The sequence below is a fragment of the Panthera tigris genome, chromosome A3, assembly GCF_018350195.1.
Source record: "Panthera tigris isolate Pti1 chromosome A3, P.tigris_Pti1_mat1.1, whole genome shotgun sequence".
NCBI classification, from domain to species: domain Eukaryota; kingdom Metazoa; phylum Chordata; class Mammalia; order Carnivora; family Felidae; genus Panthera; species Panthera tigris.
Genome location: NC_056662.1, coordinates 87,543,068 through 87,565,813, shown reverse-complemented (window position 1 = coordinate 87,565,813; position 22,746 = coordinate 87,543,068). Strand labels below are relative to the sequence as shown.

Sequence of the window (22,746 nt, the reverse complement as noted above, 5' to 3'; positions counted from 1 at the left end):
GGGAGGGGCAGAGCCAGAACTGAAACCCTGGTGTCCTGACTCCTGATCCAGTGCTCCTGCCATGGTACATGCACGGGAGCCTGTCCCTGTCCTGCTTCCTCGGAGGAAGGCTTCTCCCTTCCCTAACCAGCATGGGGGACTACAGGTAGGAGTTTGAGCAGACTGACTATAACGAGTCCATTAGCCAACAACATCCCATGCAGACCCTCCCTCTGGGTCCCACCCCTGCCCCCTTGACAATAACATAGAGAATAGCTGGCATTTATCAAGCACCTACTGAAAGTCAAACATTGTGCTAACATCGTCATATGAATTAGCTCGAACCCTCACTCAGTCCCATGAGGCAAGTACTCATGAGGATCTCAATGAGGAAACTGAGGTTGCCAACATGGCAAAACTAGGATTTGAGCCAGATACACCTGACATGGGAAGCAGAGCTTTGATTGCAGTCACCCACTGCAATCCTTGTCAGGCTAGACCAAGAGTCCTCAATCCAGTGATTTCGACCCCCAGGGACATTTAGCAAGGTCTGGAGATAGTTTTGAATGGGGACAGGGAGCAAGAGAGAGATGCCATGGTTGCCACCAAACACCTTACAATGCATAGGACAGTCTTGTCCAGTAAGGAATTTTTTGGCCCAAAACGCCATAGTGCTAAGTTGAGAAATGCTGGACTGGGCAAGACCTATCTCCTTCCTGAAATTTCCCGGGATCCATGTTCCTTGGAGCCCTGTAGGTTCTCTCTCCCTCCTATGGGTACCTAGGCCATAGGCAGCTTCAGAAAATGACACACCCAAGCCCCACTGTGAAAGACACGCTTGGGCAAGGCTATTATTCTATTTCTCTTTTCAATGCTATACCCATCAGATACCTGATCTCTACTGCTCCTTTCCTTCCTCTTTGCACTTCCCAGATTGGTGATTAAGCTTTGATTTTAAAGTTTTCCACCCGGGTGGGGACTAACCAACAAGAATGGATTGTCAGCAGAGATCTTCATCATTTTTCCTGATGAAGGATGGTGATAAGCCCTGGGAAGTAAGAACTTCCTGACACATCTTACAGTGAGATCATCAACAGCAGATAACTGGCAACTGCCTTCATGACTGGCCCCTGGGAAAGACCAGCACTTAGAGAGGAGAATGAAATTTCTGACCTCTGGTCTTATCTGAACTGTGTGAGAATGGAGACAGATTCCGTTTTTATGGGGTAGAAGGAACTTCTTGAATTTTTGTTCTTTAACAAAAAAGAAAACATGAAAGGATTGAACAGAAGATTAAGTTACAAGGAAAAGGCCATGTGGACCATATCATATTTCCAGGGCTCAGGTGATAACAAAAGTTTATCTGAGTTTTCTGGGAAGAAAGCACTTTTCTGGACAGGAACTTGCAGCAGCAGAACACTTTCTGGCCAAGAGCTGGGTTTTGGGGCTTGGGGTTGCTTTTGGAAAATACAGCAAGTCTGAAAATAGACTCACAATAAAAATGCCGCTTCAACCCAAACCAGAGATGCAACCACCGGATTCCGTAATGTGTTTGGATTGTACAGTATGCTGATGCCTTCGACACAGCTCACACGGACCCCGGCAAGGCCCACCCACCACACACAACACAACCACACCCATGCGCACATGCACACAAGAGTCCACAGGCACAGACACACACAGACACGTACAGCCAATCAGCCCCTGTCACCACAACACACTCAGGTGCGCACACACATTGTGAGCAGAGATACAGAGGTGGTTCTGGGGACATGAAGCACATCTCTCCCCAAGACCGCTTGCCCACGGAACATACCTGCGGTCAGGGCCCTAGAGGCCTCTCCCTCCTGGTCCTCCTGGCTGCTGCTTTCCTCTCTAATTCCCACAAGCTGTTTTCTCTAGGCCTAGGGAACTGGCGCACACTTTAATGGTTCTGTGGCCTGGGGGTTTTCCCTGGTCTCTCATTACCCTCCTGGCTGGGGGTACCATGGCCTGAGACCAAAGGAGAACACGCTGGGAACCGCACGGCCAAGACTTTTTGGGGGCAGAAAGAGGACAACTCTCTTTTTGGAAAGCCTCATGTCTGGAAGGTCCCAGAGCTCATGCATGTGGACCCCTAATAGCCCTCCAGGTGTGACAGAGATCACCTTAACACAGTGGGAAGCAGAGAGCCCAGTGGTTAAGAACACAGGCTTTGGGAACAGCAGGCTTGGGTTCGATCCCAGCCTCAGCTGCTTCCCAGCTGTCACTTTAGATAGATCACCCCCTCATCTATAAAGTAACCAGGAATCGAGCTGAGGATCACATGATGTCACGCATGTAAAATACTTGCTGGGCACAGGACCTGGCACACAGTAAGTGCTCATTCCACATTAACAGCCCACAGCGGGCATGGGGTGGGCGGGGGGGGGGAGCCGGGTCACAGCCCATCCTCCCAGAAACCCTACTCTTTCCAGCTTCCTTGCCTTTGCTTATTATCCTCTTTGCACTGGAATGCCTTCACCCTGGACTTATCAAAATCCTACCTCCTCCAGGAAGTCTTCCTGATAACCCCCTGCCCTAGGGGATCTCAGGCTTCTGGAGATCTCTCTGCTCTACCTGGCTGCCCTCTGTACCTTGGAGTAGGGCTGTGAGTAAGCTTCCCAAGAACAGCCCACGACCTCTCCTTCTCTGGCCTCCCAGCAGAGGAAACTCCCTTACCTGAAAAAGACTCTCCCACTATGTGTTCTCAACTGAGGAAAACTGAAGGACTCAGTGAACCCTGACAATAGTCACCCCAAAGACTCCAAGACTCAGCACTCACCAGTCTATGACGCGAATCCTCATTTTTTCACACATAGAGGGAAACTGAGGAGGGAAGAGAGACATGGTGGAGTGGGATCCTTTTAAAGAAGGGGAAGTCCAGGGGAGCCTGGCTAGTTCAGTCAGTAGAGCATGCAACTCTTGATCTCGGGGTTGTGAGTTCAAGCCCCATGTTGGGTATAGAGATTACTTAAAAATAAAATATTTTTTATAAAAGGGGGTGGGCATCTGGGTGGCTCAGTCAGTTTAGCATCTGACTCTTGATTTCCACTCAGGTCATGATCTCACAGTTGTGAGATCAAGCCCCGCGTAGGGCTCTGCGCTGGGCATGGAACCTGCTTGGGATTCTCACTCTCCCTCTCCTTCTGCCCCTCCCCTGCCTTCACTCTCTCTCTGTCTCTCAAAAATAAATAAATAAACATATAAGAAGAAGGAGGAGGAGGAGGAGAAGCAGAAGAAGAAGAAATAGAAGAAATAGAAGCAGCAGCAGAAGCAGACGAAGAAGAAGAAGAAGAAGAAGAAGAAGAAGAAGAAGAAGAAGAAGAAGGAGGAGGAGGAGAAGGAAGTGGAGGAGAAGGAGAAGTCCAGGATATAAGCAGGATGCTGGGGAGGCCAGGAGCCCAGGGTCTGCTGGGATGGGCCTGAGGAGGCAAGGCTTACCATGGCAGGCAGGGTGATGCTCTGGTTCCACTGAGGGTTGGCTGTCTTCTCCAGGATCTTGCTGCAGAGCTAGAAGACAAAGAGGACAGGTGGATGGAGCTCCAAGGGAACTGTGATCTCCTTGGGAGGCCACCTCACCAGCCAGGGCTGCTCTCTACCATGTTGGCCACCCTTCAGGCTGGGCAGAAGATCCTAGGGACCTTAAAGGCTCAGACACAAGGAATTTGCAGAGACAAAGCTCAATGGTAAATCAGATCCAGAGCTGGAGAGTATGGGGTGGGGTAGCAAGAGAGTGCGCGGATGGGGTGGGGGTGGGGTGACAGATTGCCTGAATTCCATGGCCCTTCTACCCTTATCTCCCACCTTTGACTGGAAATCCTCCTGCCCCAACTCCCATATGTCCATGACCTTAGTGTGGGGGCCCTGAGTCTAGACTGGCTTTCCCAGGGGTCCTACAGCTAAACACACTAACCTCTACCAGTCAGCCCAGACCACCTGCCCCTTTGGAACACCATGAGCCCTAAGAGATTGAAGATGGGGGAAGGAAGTGGAGGAGAAGGGGAAAGGGGAGCTAGAGGGCCAGGGCTTGAGGGCCAGGCACTAGCATCTGAGAATGAGAGAAGAATGCAGCGAACACAAAAACCCCATAAGCCACAGTCTGCCTCAGATCAGCCCTGCTCTTAAGACTGGGCTTTCCACAATCAAGAAAACTGGCAGAGGTGGAATCCAGATCCAAACCAGTGACTTGTGTGCTCTACATGTGCTAAGAATGCCCTGGGAGGTGCCACACCCCATAGCCAGCTCCGGGGAATCACGTCCCTGCACAGGGACAGCAGGTAATCTATTTCAGATACATAGATCCTGGTAGGTTTGCATGTCCTACAGCCTTTCTCAGAGCGTTTACTGTGGGCCCTGCACTGTGCCAAGCATTTATGTGCATTATCTCACTTAATGAACATCTGATCAGGGGCTTCCATTCTTCCATTAAATGAGAGTACAGCTTCCATGAAGGTCAGTACTTTGTCTCCACCCCTGATCCACCCAAAGTCAGCCCCTGTCCCCACCCTCCCCGCCTCCCTGTGAGCATAGCCCAGGCAAAGCTTGGAGGCAAGGATGGGTGCCAGGATTTGCCCCTTGTGTCAGCAAAGAAAGGAGTAAGGAAAGAAAAGAGACCGACAATTTCACGGGCAGAGGGTGAATGAAAGTTCAAAGGGTTAAACACATGGAAAGATACTCAACCTCCCTCATAAGAAAAGAAACACAAATAAAACCAAGACACCATTTGTCACCCATCAGATTCATAAAACTCTAAAATCCGACAGCCCTCTGGTGGCAAGGCTATGGGGAGACTCCTTTCTCATATTGTGCTGGCAGAAGAAAAAAATATCTCAACCCTCTAGAGGGCAACTGGCCACTATCCATCCAAATTGCAAGTGTAAAAACCCTTTAACCTACCAGTTCTACCTCTAGACATTCATCGTACAGAAATACTTGCATACGTGCAGAATGACATATGTAATGAAGTGATTCACTGCACTCAGCTTGAAGTATCAAGGGTACGGAACAACCCACGTGTCCACCAACAGAGGGCGGGTTACATAAACAGCAGTCCATCCACACAACGGGCTGCTATGCAGCTCTGAAGAATAAGGACTGCTCTGTGATACGAAACAATTTCCACACAACGGGCTGCTATGCAGCTCTGAAGAATGAGGACTGCTCTGTGATACGAAACAATTTCCAAGTTATATTATTAACTGAGAAAAGGTAAGTACTGAGGATGTAACGCACTACATGATGACTATAGAAAACATGGCCGTATGGTATGTTTGGAAGTTGTTATGACAGTAGCTCCTAAGAGTTCTCATCACAAGGAAAAAACATTTTTTCTGTCTTTTTTTTTTTGTATTTTGTATCTATATGAGAGATGGATGTTAACTAAACTTAGGATAATCACTTTGCAGTTTGTAACTCAAGTCATCATGCTGTGCATTTTAAATTTATACCGTGCTGTATGTCAATATCTTAGTAAAAGTTGGAGGGGGAGAAAAATTAAAAAGCAAAGTGCAGAGCAGTGAGTATAATATACAACCATCTGTGTTAAGAGAATAGCACGTAAGGATTTGTAGTCTGATTTGTTTGCACACGCATAACGAAACCAGAATGATGCAAAAGCATCTAACTGCAATGCTTCCCTCTGCCAGGGAGAGAGTGATGGGTGGATGGGTGTGGGGCAAGAGGAAGAGATTTCATGATGGCTGCTACGTAGAGGATGATAGATGATAGATAGATAGATAGATAGATAGATAGATAGATAGATAGGGTCTCCACAATAAATATATTACCTAACCCAAATATTTGATGACCAAAATTTTTAAATAAAAGGAAAAGAAAGGACTCTAACCGGACACAGCAGAGAGATCCTGCCGATACCGTGCCTCAGCTCCCTGGTACAAGAAGGCACAGGAGCGATGTGTGTGCTCCCCACACTCCCAGGAGGAATGCCCTCAGGGCCTGCTTCAGCTTTGGCCCCAAGTTGCTGAAGACACCCTGCACAGCAGGTGTTTCCACCTGGCCACCCTGGGCTGTGGGTCTGGGAGCCTGAACATAGCAGGTCTCCCCGCCACACCCAGGCCGGCACTGCCTCTGGCCCTGGAAGACCCCAACAGCCTTCCCACACTCTGCTCCACTCCCCACACACTCAGCCGAGCCAGCACCAAGCTTCCTCCCCCTCTTTCTTCCCCTCTTCCTCTTCCTCCTCCTTTGTCTCTAAGCCTTTTTTCTGTTTTACCCTCCTTCACTTCCTGATAGAGTGTAATTCATATGACCGTTCTGGAGAGCTATTTGGCCATCTGTATCAAATACTGAAAAATAAGCATGCCCTCTGCCCTGTTCTAGAAACTTCTCTATAGAAAAAACAATCTGAGTATGAAGAAAGATTCCTGCACACTGATTTGGCACAGAGATGTTCATAAAAGATGAAACTAGCAACTACAACAAAAAAGTTATCCCAAAATAGGTTAAATGTTATGTCATAATCATCTAATGGAATATTATACAGTCTTCAAAAATTTATTTCAAAGGCTGTTTAATAGCCTAAGAAAATACTAGACTATAAAAATAGTTTACCAAGCTGAGTAGATAGAATTGATTCTTGTTGTTGATGGAAGTTACATATTCTATAAATCACCGAGAACATTGAATTTGTGAATATTAAGCCACTGTTCTGGGGGAAATACAGGGTTAGGCTCCTATCAGCCTCTGTCACAAGTTTTCTCAACTAATCAATACATAACCTTGTGTTATGTGTGTTTCTGTTTAAGGATTCTTATTTAATATATACTGTTGTGGGGCACCTGGGTGGCCCAATTGGTTAAGTGTCGAACTTTGGCTCAGGTCATGATCTCGCAGTCCATGGGTTCGTGTGCTTAGTCAGGCTCTATGCTGACAGCTCAGAGCCTAGAGCCTGCTTCAGACTCTGTGTCTCCCGCTCTCTCTGTCTCTCTCTCTCAAAAATAAATAAAAGTTAAAAAAATTCATATATGGGAATGCAAGCTGGTGCAGCCACTCTGGAAAACAGTATGGAGGTTCCTCAAAAAACTAAAAATAGAACTACCCTACGACCCAGCAATTGCACTACTAGGTATTTATCCACGGGATACAGGTGTGCTGTTTTGAAGGGACACATGCATCCCCATGTTTACAGCAGCACTATCAACAATAGCCAAAGTATGGAAAGAGCCCAAATGTCCATCAATGGATGAATGGATAAAGAAGATGTGGTATATATATATATATATACACACACATACACACAATGAAGTATTACTCAGCAATCAAAAAGAATGAAATCTTGCCATTTGCAACTACGTGGATGAAACTGGAGGGTATCATGCTAAGTGAAATTAGTCAGTCAGAGAAAGACATGTCATATGACTTCACTCACATGAGGACTTTAAGAGACAAAGCAGATGAACATAAGGAAAGGGAAACAAAAATAATATAAAAACAGGGAGGGGGACAAAACAGAAGAGACTCATAAATATGGAGAACAAACTGAGAGTTACTGGAGGGGTTGTGGGAGGGGGGATGGGCTAAATGGGTAAGGGCCATTAAGGAATCTACTCTTGAAATCATTGTTTCACTATATACTAACTAATTTGGATGTAAATTTTAAAAAATTTTTTTAAAAAAGAGAAGTTGATGGGGTGCCTGGGTGGCTCAGTTGGTTAAGCATCTGACTTCAGCTCAGGTCACGATCTCACGGTCCGTGAGTTCAAGCCCCGCGTCCAGCTCTGGGCTAATGGCTCAGAGCCTGGATCCTGCTTCCGATTCTGTGTCTCCCTCTCTCTCTGCCCCTCCCCCATTCATGCTCTGTCTCTCTCTGTCTCAAAAATAAACGTTAAAAAAAAATTAAAAAAAAAAAGTTGAAAAGAACATTTGTAACTTATTATAACCTAAAATTGTTTAATAGTTTCTCTGATATTATACAGCTTTTATATAGGAATTAGATAAGAACATAGCAATAAAATTGCTGGTGATATATAATATGAAGCAAATATCTAATAAACACTAAAAAAAAAAAATATCACCTAATAATTTATGGGTGGTCTACCAAAGAATTTTACAAAATAGGGGCACCTGGGTGGCTCAGTCGGTTGGGCATCCGACTTCAGCTCAGGTCATGATCTCGTGGTTTGTGAGTTCGAGCCCCGCATCAGGCTCTGTGCACAGAGCCTGGAGCCTGCTTCGGATCCTGTGTCTCCCCGTCTCTCTGCCCCTCCCATGCTCATGCTCTGTCTGTCTCTCCATAATCAACATTTAAAAAAAAAAGAATTTTACAAAACAGTGAGCTGACACCAAAATTACACAGTCAGATGTGTTGTTGTTTCTTGATTTAATCAGAAAGCCATCCTGACATTTGTCAATAAAAAGCATGAATGGTCATTTAAAAAAAAAATTCATATATACTGTTGATTCATTAACACTGAACTCACACAAAAAAAAATTGAACTCGCAGTCAGCGTCACTGTAACTCATGCCTGAATGCAACATATCTTTACTCTATAAGGTACACCCAGCCTTTTTACACAGAGGAACACTTGAGCACTACACTACACTACAGCACTACGCTAGGGGAGCATTTTAAACAGTCAACTCACCAATAACGCGCACAAAAATGTGAAAAACACAACACCAGGCAGACCAAGAAAAGGACACTTAATTACAGGATGAGAACGGAGACAAAAAGGCAGGGTCACATTGTTCCAAATCAGCTGGCAACGTGGGCCTCAGTCATACTGCACAGACCACAAATGATCATGAAGCAGCATGACTATAAATTTTAGGATTACAAATAGGGGTACCTGGGTAGCTCAGTCAGTTAAACATCCAACTCTTGGTTTCAGCTCAGGTCATGATCTCACGGTTTGTGAGTTCGAGCCCCACGTCGGGCTCCACACTGACAGGTCAGAGCCTGCCTGGGATTCTCTCTCTCCCTTTCTCTCTGCCCCTCCTCTGCTCTCTCTCTCAAAATAAATAAATTTTTAAAAAATTTTTTAGCGAGTAGGTGAATTTGCAAATATCCACAAATAATGAAAATCAACTCTGAATCCAATTTTTTTCCAGTGGGGGAGTGGAGGTTTGGGAGTGAAAGCACTAGAGAGAAAAACACACTACAAGGAAATACCCACAAATGTTAACAGTGGTTATCTCCAGAGTGATGTGGGGTACAGAAATATGGTTAATTCTTTTCATTTTCTTTTATTTTCTCTGATTTTTTTTCAATTTTTTTATAATTGGTAGGTTTTTTTCTTGAGTTCAGAAAAAAAATTCCTTGAAAATCTCCCACCCTACCCCCCAAGTACCTTTCCTTTCCTTCTCACATACTACCAAGAATATGTGTGTGTGTGTGTGTGTGTGTGTGTAAAATCAGGTATGGTTCACATCTTGAATAATAGTGCCGCCAAGTGTCCATAAGTGGAAGTGCAATGAGACCCAGACTGGGGTGAGTGGGCACACAGAGGGCAAAACTCCAGGACTCCAGATTAGGATGTAGTGAGAAAAAGTGACATACTGGCAGGCTAAGAGAGAGGGACAGAAAGAATGAGACAGGCAGTTCAGATAGCTGGAGGAGAGAGAGGGTGAGATAGAGGCCTGGGGACTGCCAGGGGTGTCCAACAGGCTGAAGCTTTCAAAAGGGAAGGTCTCAACTGCCTCCGCCACAATAAGCCTCTTCCTTCTGGGGGCTTCTTGCAGAAGCCCAGTCACCAATCAGCTTTATATATAGCCCCTTGCTTTGGCCAGGTCCCCTACCTCCATCACATCCCACGAACATGTGCACCTACCTAGAAAAACCCCCAGGGCCAGCCAAGGGCATCTCAGAACAAAAGACCTTGGGAGGTCAAGGTGCCTGTGTGGACCCAGGAGTAGCCAGGAGCCCCAGAACTCTGAAACTCAGCTCCAAAAAAAGCCATTAAATTTGAAGGGAGGTCAGTCTCGGTTCTCACCACCATCAAAGCACCCTACCATTTGGAGGAAAGTGGAATAAAAACAATCTTGAGATGTGACCTTCCTCATCTGTCAAATTCGGAAATTAATCCCAGTCTTTGGAAGAAGTGTCCCACAGGCCTATCCAGCCACACCTTTCCCCTTCCTTCTTGCTTTCATTTATTCTATTACAGTCCTTCCTGTGGCCAAGTACAGGGCATCAGACCCCGATCCCAAACCCACACTAACACAGCACTTGGGTGAGGACCCACAGTGAGCATTTACACCTCTGCGTGAAAGAGTTTAAAATCGGAGTTACCTCTCCCACATACATTTTCATTGAGACCCTGAGTTAGGCTCAGGATGGAGGAGCCAGCTTGAAGGGGCCCCCAATGGCCAACTTGAGGACAGTTCATACATCCAACACAGTCATGACGGATTTTAACACACTGAATTAATAAAAAGTATTGAGGTCTATAAGTAATGCTCAAAAGGGCCAAGGAGGAGGAAAGCTCTCCTTTCCAGCAAAACACTAGCTTGTAAAGAGAGAAGGAATGATAATGAGAAAATCACCACTTTGCAACCCCAAGTAAATGACTTATTCCGGCAAGGAGGTCAATGGCTGCATGGACCATTAGGTAAGAAGCTGCTGGGAAACAAGATACACAGTGCCAAGACATCGCCCACACTTACTTGCAAAGTACAAAAGGGAGCATGTCGTTTGACAAGAGGGTGTTCTGGAGACACTATCTCAAGCAAATGATCAGACAATCATCACCAGTGGTGGGACAACCTCACCTCTCTTCCTGTTATGATGCAGTACGATGTACACAACATCATGTGTGACACATTCTTGCCGAAATACTGAATCTGAATCTAGTCTGGCCTCAACACCTAATTTCCAGTTTGTAGGAAATACAGGGCCAGAGGAACAAGTTAAACAACACCAGAAGGAAACAATCAGACAGATCCAGAACACGGACAAACGGCCTGGACTCTTCAAAAAAGTCAATATCATGGGGTAAGAAAAACTATGTTTGTCGGGGTGGGGGCGGGGGCGGGGGGATGGTTAGGGGAAGGGAGGCAGGAGGGGCTGTTACAGAAGAGACTAAAATAAAGAGGCCCAAGGACCAAATGCAGAGCGTGAATTACAGTTAGGTCTTCAATCAGCACACTAAGCCAGCTCTAAAGGAAATTTGGGGGGATGATCAGAGTAAATTTATATGAGCCAGTATGGGATAATATTAGGGAATGATTGTTGACCTCATAGGTCTGATAATATTACTGTAGCTACAAAGAATTTTGTTACAAAGAATTTTCTTTTTCTCGGGAGATGCATGCTGAAGCCTTTAGGAGTACAGCCTGCAACTAGGTTTCAAATGATTGCCCAGGGGGAAAAAAAGTATCTATATACAGAAAGTAAATGTGACAAAATGTTAGCAAGTGCTTCACCTAAGTGGAAGTCATACCAGTGCATGGGTGTTAACTCTTCTAACTTGATGTTTTAAAATATTCAAAGTAAAGAATCAGAAAAATGTCTATCATCTACACACAGGAAAATCACGGGAAAGATGGGCACCAAAGATGAACTTTGTGTGGTGCATTATGGGTCATTTTATTTACTTTTTTCTGTAATTTTCAAAATGCATTAGTAAACATGTACGTCAGTAATAAAAAGAGAAAAGAAACAAAAGGTGGGGAGTGGATCTGGGCATCAGATGATAGGACACCTCCCTCTCCCTCCACCCCACCCCCATCCCAGGGCCTCCTTTTGTCCGTGGGATGGGCTGGCAGACCCTGCTCCTTTTCAAAATGAATCTAAGAAGAGATTACGAGAAAGGAAAATGGCAAAGTGCTGTGTGAATGGGAACCCACACCACCCTCACCTTTTGGTGTGTATTATTTTTTAAAACTTCTCTGCAATTGTCCTGTGACACCCATGGGTTGTCTCCCCCACTCCCCACCTCTGCCTAGGGAGGGAAGGGTAAGCCCACTGCCTCGCACCCACCCTCCTGCCACCCAGCTCAGACTCTCAGCCCTTCTTCTCTGCCTTGTTCCAATTTTCCCGCTAACATCCAAGCCATGTGACTCAACTCTCCCAACCCTGGTTCTACGGCAGGTGGCACTATCCACAAGGTTGGCACGACCTCAGAGGGCCATGACCCCACCCTTGCCAAACCCCTGTGGTAGGGACACAGAGGCTCCCTGCCAGGGCTTCTGAGAACGGGGGCAGTCTGCACCCACCTGATATGTCATTTTCCCACCATTTCCACCACAGTCTCTGCTTTGAGGTTATGGACTAAATATGATTGGGATCAGGCTCTTACCCACAAGTGGGAGAAACGGATGCTAACAACTACTGTAATGAGATGGAAAACCTGCTAAAAGAGGGCCCAGGGCACCGTAGAGCCCCGATGACTTAGCGCATCAGGCCTGGGACCTTAGGGAAGCTGAACATTAAAAGATGCTGGACTTGGGGCGGGGAGTGAAGGAAGGGCACAGCCATGTGCAAAGCCTAGAAGTGTGACCCTGAAGGGAAGGAAGAGGCAGGACAGATGAGAGAGCACAAGGCCGCTGTGTGAGCAATGTAGTTTGTATGCACAGGAGGATGCAGGAAGGGAGCCCCTGGGGCTGAAACCCTGCACGAGGCCACGCTCCAGCAGGGGCTGCAGAGCTGCATGTTCCCAGCAGGGGGCGCCATTCTCCCACTTGCACAGATACCATAGCAGCTGACTTAAGCCATGGAGACCAGGTGAGAAAGTTCAGATGCACAGCACCTTATCAGCCGGATTATACGTTTGAACTTCATTGCACAAACAGGGCTGTTTTAGACTAATTATTCTGGCGGCTTTCTCTGGGGAGAACCCAGAGAAGAGAATGAAACCCAAAGCTGTTGTGTGGTCCTGGGAAGAGACGACAGTGGGCACAGGGGAAGGAAGGGCCTTGGGACATGTTTGAAATCAAAAGCTAGGGTGGCATGTTTGGCATAAGGAGGTTTAAAACGAAGGAAGAATCAAGGCCCATGTCTTCTCCCTTTGACGTCGGTACCTGCTTAGGAGGGAGGCTCCTGATAGAGGGCATATTGGGCAGAAGAGGACTCTTCTCCAGGGCCCAAGGGGCAGCAGATAGAGCTGTGCAGAGGCCTGTGGAGGTCTGGGGCTGAAGTGGGGGTCAGAGTTAAACAGAGCTGTGGGAGTCCTCTGTGGAGGGGTGAGGCTGAAGCCTGGGAGTGGCCCAGCTGCCAGGGAGAGCCCGCAGGATGGGCAGAGGAGGCCGCAAGAGTGCCCGCCTGCCTGGGGTGGGCTGGAGGGAGGGAGCCCGCAGCAACAGCCCTGCCGCTGGGCAGGAAGGTGGGCTGCGAGGAAGAAAGGTGCCAGTCACCCCTAGGGCCCCTACCAAAGTGGACTTTCTCCACTCAACTCCTGCCATGACTTTTTAAAAATAATCACTATGTTTTTATTGCTTTTTAAGTTTCCCTACCTTTATGACTTCACATCTGGTTTCCATTCTATTGCTTCATTTTCTCCCAAATACTCTTCTATCTACCCACTGCCTGTCTGTCCTCACCGTGTCTATCACCTATGTATCCATCTCGGATACCCCAAGCAGACCCGCCCACGTGTGTGTGCCGGGCAGCCCCAGAGAGCCAGGCCGTGATGAGTGCCTCACCGTGCACCCTCCAATCAGTCGCCCCGTGCACGCCTTCTATGGGCAGCACCAAGGGCAGTGTGCCCCCTCACCTTGTCCTTTACTCTGCTCAGCACCCATCCGCAGACACACCCAGCCGTCACCCTCCGGAGAGAATCCTCCTGCTTCCTTGCTTCTTACCATTTTCCCTGCAAAGCTGACTTCCATGAAGGGATCCACCAAGTTCTTCTTGTTACTGTCAAAGCCAAAGATCTGCTTCACATTGTCCATCACGGCATCATCCACTGGGGAGAACACTCTGGTCACTGCCCGCCTGCTGTCCGACCACCAAAACCCCAGCATTCCACCTTACTGTCTCCAGACAGTCTTGGGACTCCCTGAGGGAGTGGCACCCCCTCAGCCCGGGGACTTCCGGAGCAGCAGCTCCTGAGGGCACACACTGCTTCTTTATCCTGCCCAAACAGCTTGTTCACTGGCCCCTGCTCTCAAGGGCTTTCTGTATAGACCCAAAAGATAACGGAGTGAGGACTGACTGATTGATTGATTAGCAATCCACATCACTAAGGGCAATTAACAATCCAGAAAAAGACTGGAAGTTGTTATAATAATATCCCATAACTGGTGGCCTGTTTCCACATTTTCCTTTATGTCTCTTAGCACAGTGATTTACCTGACCTTAACCAATAAGTCACTTCTGCTTTTTTAAAAAAAACAATTTTTAGTCTATGCTACTCCAAATCAATATTTTACTGAGTTAGTTATATTATTTGCAAATGTATACACAGATAAATAGATATGTGCACATGTATACTTATGGCATGTATAGATGTTGGTGTGTATATGAATGAGGGGAAAGGCAGGTACAGATTACATACCAGCTGCTGTCTACATGAATACAACAGATAACAATTAGCAAGTACTCATGTCCTATGTACCCACTTACTTTGTTTTATTTATATTTAAACAAGACTGCAGAGAATTAAATATAAAGCACATTCACCTTGAACAAAGCGAACATTTCTATTTCCCCAGCCCCCTGCGGGAGCTCACCAATCTCACTTCTGCCTAGTTTCAACCAATAAATGCAGAATGTTTTGAAGCATGCATTTTAATGCCCATTTAAAACCCACTACTTACTCAAAGGCTTTCTCCTTGATTCTGGTACAATTCAGTTTGTACAGAAAGAGTGCATTTCTCTTTTTAAATCATTAGTCAAAGTTTAAGCAAAACTTCAAATAATTAGCTTTATGCAAAACTTATAAACAGGGATCTAAGCTGCAAACGCTCTCAGTGACTCTTCTATGGACAGAAATTGGCTTGATTATGCTAACACATGCTTCAAAACAGTGAGCCACTTTGAAAACGACCCGTGTGTGAGCCCTACTCCAAACCTAATCAATACAAAACACTGGAGGTGGGGCCCCGGTGTCTGTACACCTTTAAAGGTCCCAGGAGACTCTAACGTGTGGCCCGGATTGAAACCTATGGCTCTGAAATATTCAGCATAATTCCTCCAGCAGTTCCTGAGCACACAGAGTGGGCCCAGTGCAGGGCCAGTCACTGTGAGCAACCAGGCAGTGGCCACCCTGTCACTCTTTCTTGGAAAGATGAGGACACTTCCCCAGTTGGCCAGGGACTGAGGGGTTCCCCAGGCTGTGGGACTCTCCATGCCGAAACCAGGACAGTCCCACGCAAACGGCATGATGGGTCACCAAGTGGATGGATGCTTTTCATCTGTGGAGACACTGAGCCCTTCCAACATCTCAAAGACTGCTTCCCCAGCCCAGGGTCCCCCACTTACAATCTCCCAACCCAGGGAGGACACCAGACTCACTCTGTGGTAAGTCCTCAGCTCTGAAGACCTTCAGGCAGAAGTGGGCTCCTCGAAGGGCCACGCCAGTTGGCCTGAGCAGATTGTTTTCGATGTCCTCCTTGTCTTCAGAGGGGTCCTTTCTCTCCAGCTACAATATAACCAAATACGCACTTGAGCCCAGTATTTTCTCTACTTCAACCAACACCCCTTAAATGGTGCGATTTGAACAAAGGTAGATCTGGCCCTGCTGCTTACTAACATGTGATCTCAGGCAGGTTCCTCCCTTGAGACTCTGCTTCCTCACCTGGACCGTGGAAACAGTAACACCGACCTTGCAGACTGCTAGGAAAATCAACTTCAGTAACGTGTAAATGCATGCGGCACACGGGGGGTATTCAAGAACCTCAGTCTCCTTCTCACTCCACCCATTAACAAGAGTGCAGACGTGACAGGTCTAAGCTCCGTTCGTTCAGTCAACAAGTATTCAGTGAGTGGCTACTAGGTTGCGCTGAAGGGGGAGGGATGCAGCAGTGAACAAGGTAGTCAGAGGTCCCGCCTCCATGGAGCTCACCATCTCACAGGGAAAGAGCACCTTTAAGCAAGATCCTGCTTTTCCATTCCACTGACTGGAATACAGACATGATGACGGGAACTGGAGCAACCCTCTTGAACCATGAGATGGAAGCTTCATGATGAAGACAGCGGGGCAAAGACCAGGAACCTGGGTCTCTGGTCACTGTGGAAGCACCAAGCCAATTCTGGACCGCCTACCCAGGCATTTATGACAGAAAGAAATTCACTTCTATCCTCCTTAACACCTATTATTTAGGGTGTCTTTGTTACAGCAGCTGAACCTATATCTTAATTCACACAGGGGCCCAGGGGAGACGTGAGGGGAGTATGACCTTGGTCACTCTGGTCTTGGGATGGGAAAGAGAAGCATGCACTGAGGTTGTCACGCCAACAAAACTGACCAACCCCTTGCATGTGGATTGACTGAGGGATGAGAAATGAAATCAGGCCTCTGGCTTTTGGGGGAACTGAGTGGATGACAGCCATTTCCTAAGATGTCACCTCACACAGGATGGGAGCAGTTGTGAGGAGCGTGCAGCAGATAATCCTGGGTTTTTATATGTTAAGTTAGAGGGGCCTCAGGGACATGTTAATGCGGCTTTCTTACAAAGCAACTGAAACTGGGGCACCTGGGTGGCTCAGTCGGTTAAGCATCTGACTCTTGATTTTGGCTCAGGTCATGATCTCACGGTTCATGAGAAAGAGCCCTGCGTTGGGCTCTGCACTGTCAGTGCTTGGGATTCTCTCTCTCCCTCTCTCTGCTCCTCCCCTGCTCGTGCTCACTCTCGCCCTCTCTCAAAATAAACAAATAAACTTAAAAAAAAAAAAAAAAAAGCAACTGAAACCGAGTGTCTGAAGTTCGGAAGATCCAAGCTGGAGATGAGCAACTTAGGAGTCTCAGGTGGAAAGAGATGGGCTCCTGGAAAGTGAGAGTCAAAGAGACAGCGAAGAGGCAGGCAAAGGAATTTTACTGAGCCACTGAATTTGAAGGATCCATATTTTTATAAACTTTTTTAATGTTTATTTTCAAGAGAGAGAGCGCAAGCAGGGGAGGGGCAGAAAGAGAGGGAGACACAGAATCGGAAGCAGGCTCTGGGCTCTGAAATGTCAGCACAGAGCCCCACGTAGGGCTCGAAACCAGGAACCATGGAATCATGACCTGAGCTGAAGCCAGACATTTAACTGACCGAGCTACTCAGGCACCCCAAAGATCCATATTTTTAAAGCGGGGGGGGGGGGGGCGGGGGGGGGGGAAGCATCAGGAGAATCACCGATGCTAAAGGAGAAGAGAGTTTGAAATAAGCCATGGGCTCTAGAATCAAACTCTGTGGAGGAACAGAGAGGATTAATAGCAGAGAAGAGCCCCTGGAGGTTAGCAACAGTGACCCTCCAGCACGTGGTTTCAGGGAAAGAAGGTGGCGGGAATCCTAGTGATGAGGAGGAGGAATGAGCAGTTGGGAGAGGAGTAGAGAACAACAACACAGCATACTCCCTGAAGAAGTTGGCAATTCCTGGAAGCGAGCTGCAAGCAGTTTGGAGAAGAGGGATGGGGAGCAATGAGTGAAAGTGAGGGTGTTCGAAGGTAGGGACATCTTGGGCCTGGTACAGACCAAAGGGCAGAAGAGGAGACACCAGGAGGAGCACGTAGAACAAGATGGCGGAGGACTCGAGAACATGGCAAAGGAGGCAGGAAGATGGGGAAGGGAGGGAAGACAAATGAAGTCAGGAATGAGGAACCAGGGAGCTTCCAGGAGCTCACATCCTTCACCGCTGTGCAACCCTGCCTCTCCAAGGAGGCGGAGGTTGGGGCTTAGGAAAGACAGCAAAGTTTGGAAACAGCCACTGTGGAGAATGGAATGAGTAAAGAACACCCAAGTAAAAGAAGAGGCTGGTAGCCCCCAGGTTCATCTAGCCAGCACCTCCAGGTGACCTCTGTCACCCAAACTGACCAAGGAGTGGTACAGACAATAGGGGATGGTGGAGTCATGAGGTGTGGCAGAACCCCCTATTGTGGGGCCAGTAAGCACATGGTGAGAACTGTGATGGAGGTGGGTGGGGTCCGTCCAGCCTGGAGGAGGGGAAAGCATGGCAGGAGGATACTGATGGACTGGGAAATCCGAGAGGAGTCAGGGGGGGCTGTAATGCCAGGGAGGAAGGACTGTCATTCAGCAGGGGTAAGGGAGGAAAAAGGCAGAAAGAGAGCAGCGGAGAGAGGGATTTCGGAGCTCAGGGTCTTAAAGGAAATAAAATCAGATATTGGTGGCTCATCAGCGAGGACACGTCACATCTCGGGACAACGGCAAAGATGAGAATCCGCAAGCAGAGATGTCCCTGGACCAGCTCTGTCTGTGCCAGGGGTGAGTAACAGCCCAGAAGAGGGGGAATCAATCATCGAGGCAGCGTTTGAAGGAGGAGGCAGCACCGAAGTTGGGAAAGCTGCTGGCCGGGAGGCTGCAGTGGGAAGTGAAAGGTGGCTGTTCCTGACATTCCAGAACCCATGGAGAGTCGGAGCAGAAAGTGGGGGCTTCTGTCTGAGTTTCAAAAGAAGTGGCTTCATCAAGAAAGAGCAAGGTTACAATTAATAGGAAGAGGAGGAAGAAATGTTTTAGAAAAGGGTAACAGGCTCAGAGATGCCACGAGAAGAGCAAGATTGTACAATGTCTGGAGAGAGGTGCTACAGAAGGACAGGGCTGGACTGTGGGGTGAGAAGAAGGGACAGGTGCCTTTGGGAGGGCGGAGCTTGTCCACCTGAGCACCATCAGCCCCCTGCACGGCACAGAACCCTGGGTTCTCCATCCCCTAACCCTCCCCACTGTGGTTTCCTGAGCCTTTGTCATCAGCCAACCCCTATTCCTGACGTCCTCGTGGAACCTGCCCTCCGCCTCCATGATTAGTGGCTTTCCCTGGGCGACTCCACCTCCCACCGCTCTTGTCCCTAGAGATCCGCTTTCCCCACTCTCGCCTCTCCCTCTCCTGGCTGTCACAGGCTGGGAAGAGAAGTCCACACCTTGCACGTGCACCCGCCATCACTCCACCTTCTCTTTTATCTGCAAGTCCACACCACCGCATGTGCCACTCTCTCCCCTGGTTCCCACGGTACCGGCCACCAAGCTGAGGACGCGTGGTCACCTTTCCTTAATGACTCTAGTCCCTGCCTCATCGCTTGCCTATATGCCTTCCAATTCTCCCAGCAGATAACCAACATCCATGTGGACAAGTCAGTCACCAGCACAGCTCCCTTCCTCCACCAGCAGCACCTTAATCTCCCCTCCCCTTCAGCTGCTGGAGGCATGGCCATATCTCAACTTCCAGCCACTCAGGGCCCTTCTTCTAGCAAAACTGTGGCCACTGAAACCTTTCTCTGAAGACAGCTTTCAACCCGTCTGCCTCCTCCAAACTCTCAGTCATAGTGTGAGGCAACCAATGCAGCCTGGCACACTGCAGGTGCTCAAAAATTGTGCGTTCCCTTCTCTCTGCCCACCCCCCTCATCAGCTCTAAGCCTTGCACCCCTGCATCCTCCCTGCCCGGCACCACCAGCCATGTCCCGATGCCCTGGCTCCCTCGGCCCAGTGCTTCCACTGCTCCTGCCTTGCCCACGCCATCTACCTTCCTCCCTCCTGCTTCCAGGCCACTGACTATTATGGGGCCCCACCACAAAGCTGCCAACCCGAAGTGGGCGCTCTTGTGTCTGCTCAGAAACCCTTCTGTTTACCTGGAATTAACCCCTCATTCCTCTCCCAAAACTACTGCAAACTTTCTCTCTTCTGGCCAAACATGCAAAGATGCTGTTACCTCCCCAATTCCGCATGCCTGTCTTGTTCTTCCCACTCTCAACCTGTAACTTGACTTACTGGCGTGTAAAGAGGATAATGGTATATGCTCAGCCGATAAAATTCAAGGTGGAGTAGATAGAGAGAATGATCTCACTTTTGCAAAAAAAGAAAACTATACAACAGATGGGTGGTTGCCAGGGGGGCGGGGGGGGGGCGGGGAACTGGACGAAGCGTGTCAAATGGTACAACCTTGCATTTATCAAGATAAGTAAGTCACAAGGATGTAATGCACAGCATGGAGACTCTAGTCAATAATACTCTATTGTATATTTGAAAGTTACTGAGAGAATAGATCTTAAAATTTCTCATCACAAGAAAAAATATTTTTGTAACTATGTAAGGTGATGGGTGTTAACTTACTTATCATGATAATCAGTTCACAATGTATACAAATAACAAATTTTTATGTCATATGCCTGAAACAAATACAATGTTATGTCAATACCTCAATTTTTTAAAGTAATAAAAAAATAGAAAAATACACATGTAGATCCTTCTGGAAGGATATGCAATAAGATGTGAATCACAGCTGTCTCTGAGGCGTAGAATTATGAGTGATTCATTTTTTACTTATACTTCTCCACATGTTCTACAGTTCTCATAATTACCATGCATTCTTTTAAATCAGAAAAACCGGGCACCTGGGTGGCTCAGTCGGTGAAGCGTCCGACCTCCACTCAGGTCATGATCTTGAGGTTCACGAGTTTGAGTCTTGCATCGGGCTCTGCACTGGGATTCTCTCCCACTCCCCCTCTCTCTCCGCCCCTTCCCCACTTGCGCTCTCTTTCTCTCTCTCTCTCTCATCCCTTCTCTAGTTGCACACACACACACTCTCTTTCTCTCTCAAAAGAAATAAACTTTAATAAAGTAAATAAATAAATCAGAAACATCAAGTTGTGTTTCTGTTTGTTTGTTTGGTGCCTCTCCTGCCAGATGAGGGGCTGTGAGGACAACCCAGGCAACGTACTCACCGGCGCTTCATCTCCGGGGCCCAGCACACAAAGGCTGGCTTTCAGGTAACCTCTGGCCCCAGCAGAGAAATCATCAGGGTCCGAGAGTAGCAGCCACTTCCTGAGATAGGCGTGTCCTAAGAGAGATGACGTCTGTTGGTGACGGCAGAATTAGAAGGGTCCAAGTCTGCAACCACATCTGGGAGCCCGGGGCCGACTACATTTGGGGGAGAGGAGGGATTTATTCACGCAGACCTAGGGGCCACACGTCGAACGTTCATGTGGGTCCAAGTCAGAAATGTCAACAGAAACAACTGTAAGAGGCTACCAAAGCCAGACCCCCGGCCATTTGCCTCCCTCTCAGGAAGTGACCAGACCAGAACAGAAAGCAGGATGTGGAGAAATACTAGACTTGTTATCAAAATGGCCCACCCCTGTCGAAGGTGACACCAGCAACCCTTGCTTGGGGGCTTCCAGATTTAGCATCCCTGACTGGGCCAACGGAGACCCACATGGGGGCTTGTATCTCCCTGAGGGCCTGTTTTACTTGGATGATGGAAGCCTGACTTCTCTCCATTCCTGCAGCTGTCATCTTCAGGATCAGAGTCTACATCTAGATTCTAAAACCCCGAAGGAAGAAAAGTGATTGTCCCAACTGGCTGTCCCCAACAGCCTCCAAAACCAAAATGCAAGGATATGGCCAAGGTGATGAGGATATGACTCACGGGGCTCTCTGTAGATGGTACCCACATCCATCTGAAATCAAACCAAGAAACACAAATCAAACTCTTGCCTCTGGAGCGTTAAATGAAGTATGGTGCATTATGCCGTCACATTAAAAATCATGCTTTGAACATCGGCGACATGGGGAAATGTTCGTAAGCTGACATTACATGGGGAAAAAAAGCAGAATACATTTTGATCAAAGCTTGGTAAAGCGTATCTATGCATAGGAAGAAAGAGCAAAAGAAACACAGCAAAATGGTAACTGTGCTCTCTGAGTGGTAGCTTCAGGTGGTAGATTGATTTTACTTTTTTATTTTGTCTTTCTTATATTTTATAATTTTTTTTTAAAAGTTCATAGATCAGAAGGACACTGATGGCTGGGGAGGCTATGCCTGGGGGCAGCCAGAGGTATGAGAACTCTGTCCTTTCCACTCAATTTTGCTATGAACCTAAAACTGCCCTAAAAAAATTTTTTTTTATCATGGATTACTTTTATAATTAGAAAAAAGAAAATAATTTTTTTACTTTAACCTCTGGGTTCTCAGAACAAGAATATACTTCAAAGATTAGAGACTCAATACATAAAACCCCATTTATTACAGAAGGACTCAGGATAGATCCCAGTCTTTTAAAACTGCCTCTCCAGGAAAACTGACTTAGTTTTCTATCTTGTGATTACTTTCCAGAGAAGGAGCCATATTTTACTTGGATAGCATGGAGAGGTTAAAATAAGCCTGTACCCCTTCCTTCCATTTGATAAATGCCTGAAGATTCAAAACTGCGAAAATCAGTAAGGACCCATCAAAACGCCATTCGCGAAGGTCTCCATTGCTAGTTGCTTTTGCTTTATGAGACCTGCTGATGCCTTCCTGCGAGCTGAATCATACTGTCAGTTCTTGGTTCTCTGCAGTGCACTCTTGGCTTCTGCGTGATCTGGAGCAAACGGAGGGGCAGGCTCCCCGCTCTCCCATGTCGCACCCTGATCCCCTGGACTCCACATCTGGACCCAACTCCAAACCCAGAGCAAGGGCCTGGTCAGAATTAGGAGGGCCACCTAACAGCCAATTCCATGCTGTCTTCCCAGATGTAAGGACCAATACGAATCAGAAGAAGCTGAATTCCCCCTGTTGGACATAAAGGAAGAGATTTCCCTCTCTTCCCTTTTTGTCAGGACATTAGAACATCGTTTTGTTTTGTTTTTTTAACTATATTGGGGCAACCTGGGTGGCTCAGTCAGTAAAGTACCCAACTTTGGCTCAGGTCATGATCTCG

At 47.5% G+C, this 22,746-nt stretch overlaps 1 protein-coding gene across 7 annotated transcripts in view; it reads right to left on the bottom strand.

Moving 5' to 3' along the window:
- DYSF (dysferlin) overlaps positions 1-22,746 on the bottom strand; it is a 224,096-nt gene that overhangs the window by 135,198 nt on the left and 66,152 nt on the right. For all 7 annotated transcript variants that reach the window (XM_042981697.1, XM_042981701.1, XM_042981699.1 and 4 more), the window contains exons 11-16: positions 21,474-21,504; positions 20,770-20,885; positions 15,413-15,539; positions 13,759-13,862; positions 3,442-3,510; positions 2,783-2,826 (exon numbers count right to left, since the gene is read on the bottom strand). In XM_042981697.1, coding sequence (XP_042837631.1) covers positions 2,783-2,826; positions 3,442-3,510; positions 13,759-13,862; positions 15,413-15,539; positions 20,770-20,885; positions 21,474-21,504 — 491 coding nt within the window. The remainder of the gene's footprint in view (positions 1-2,782; positions 2,827-3,441; positions 3,511-13,758; positions 13,863-15,412; positions 15,540-20,769; positions 20,886-21,473; positions 21,505-22,746) is intronic.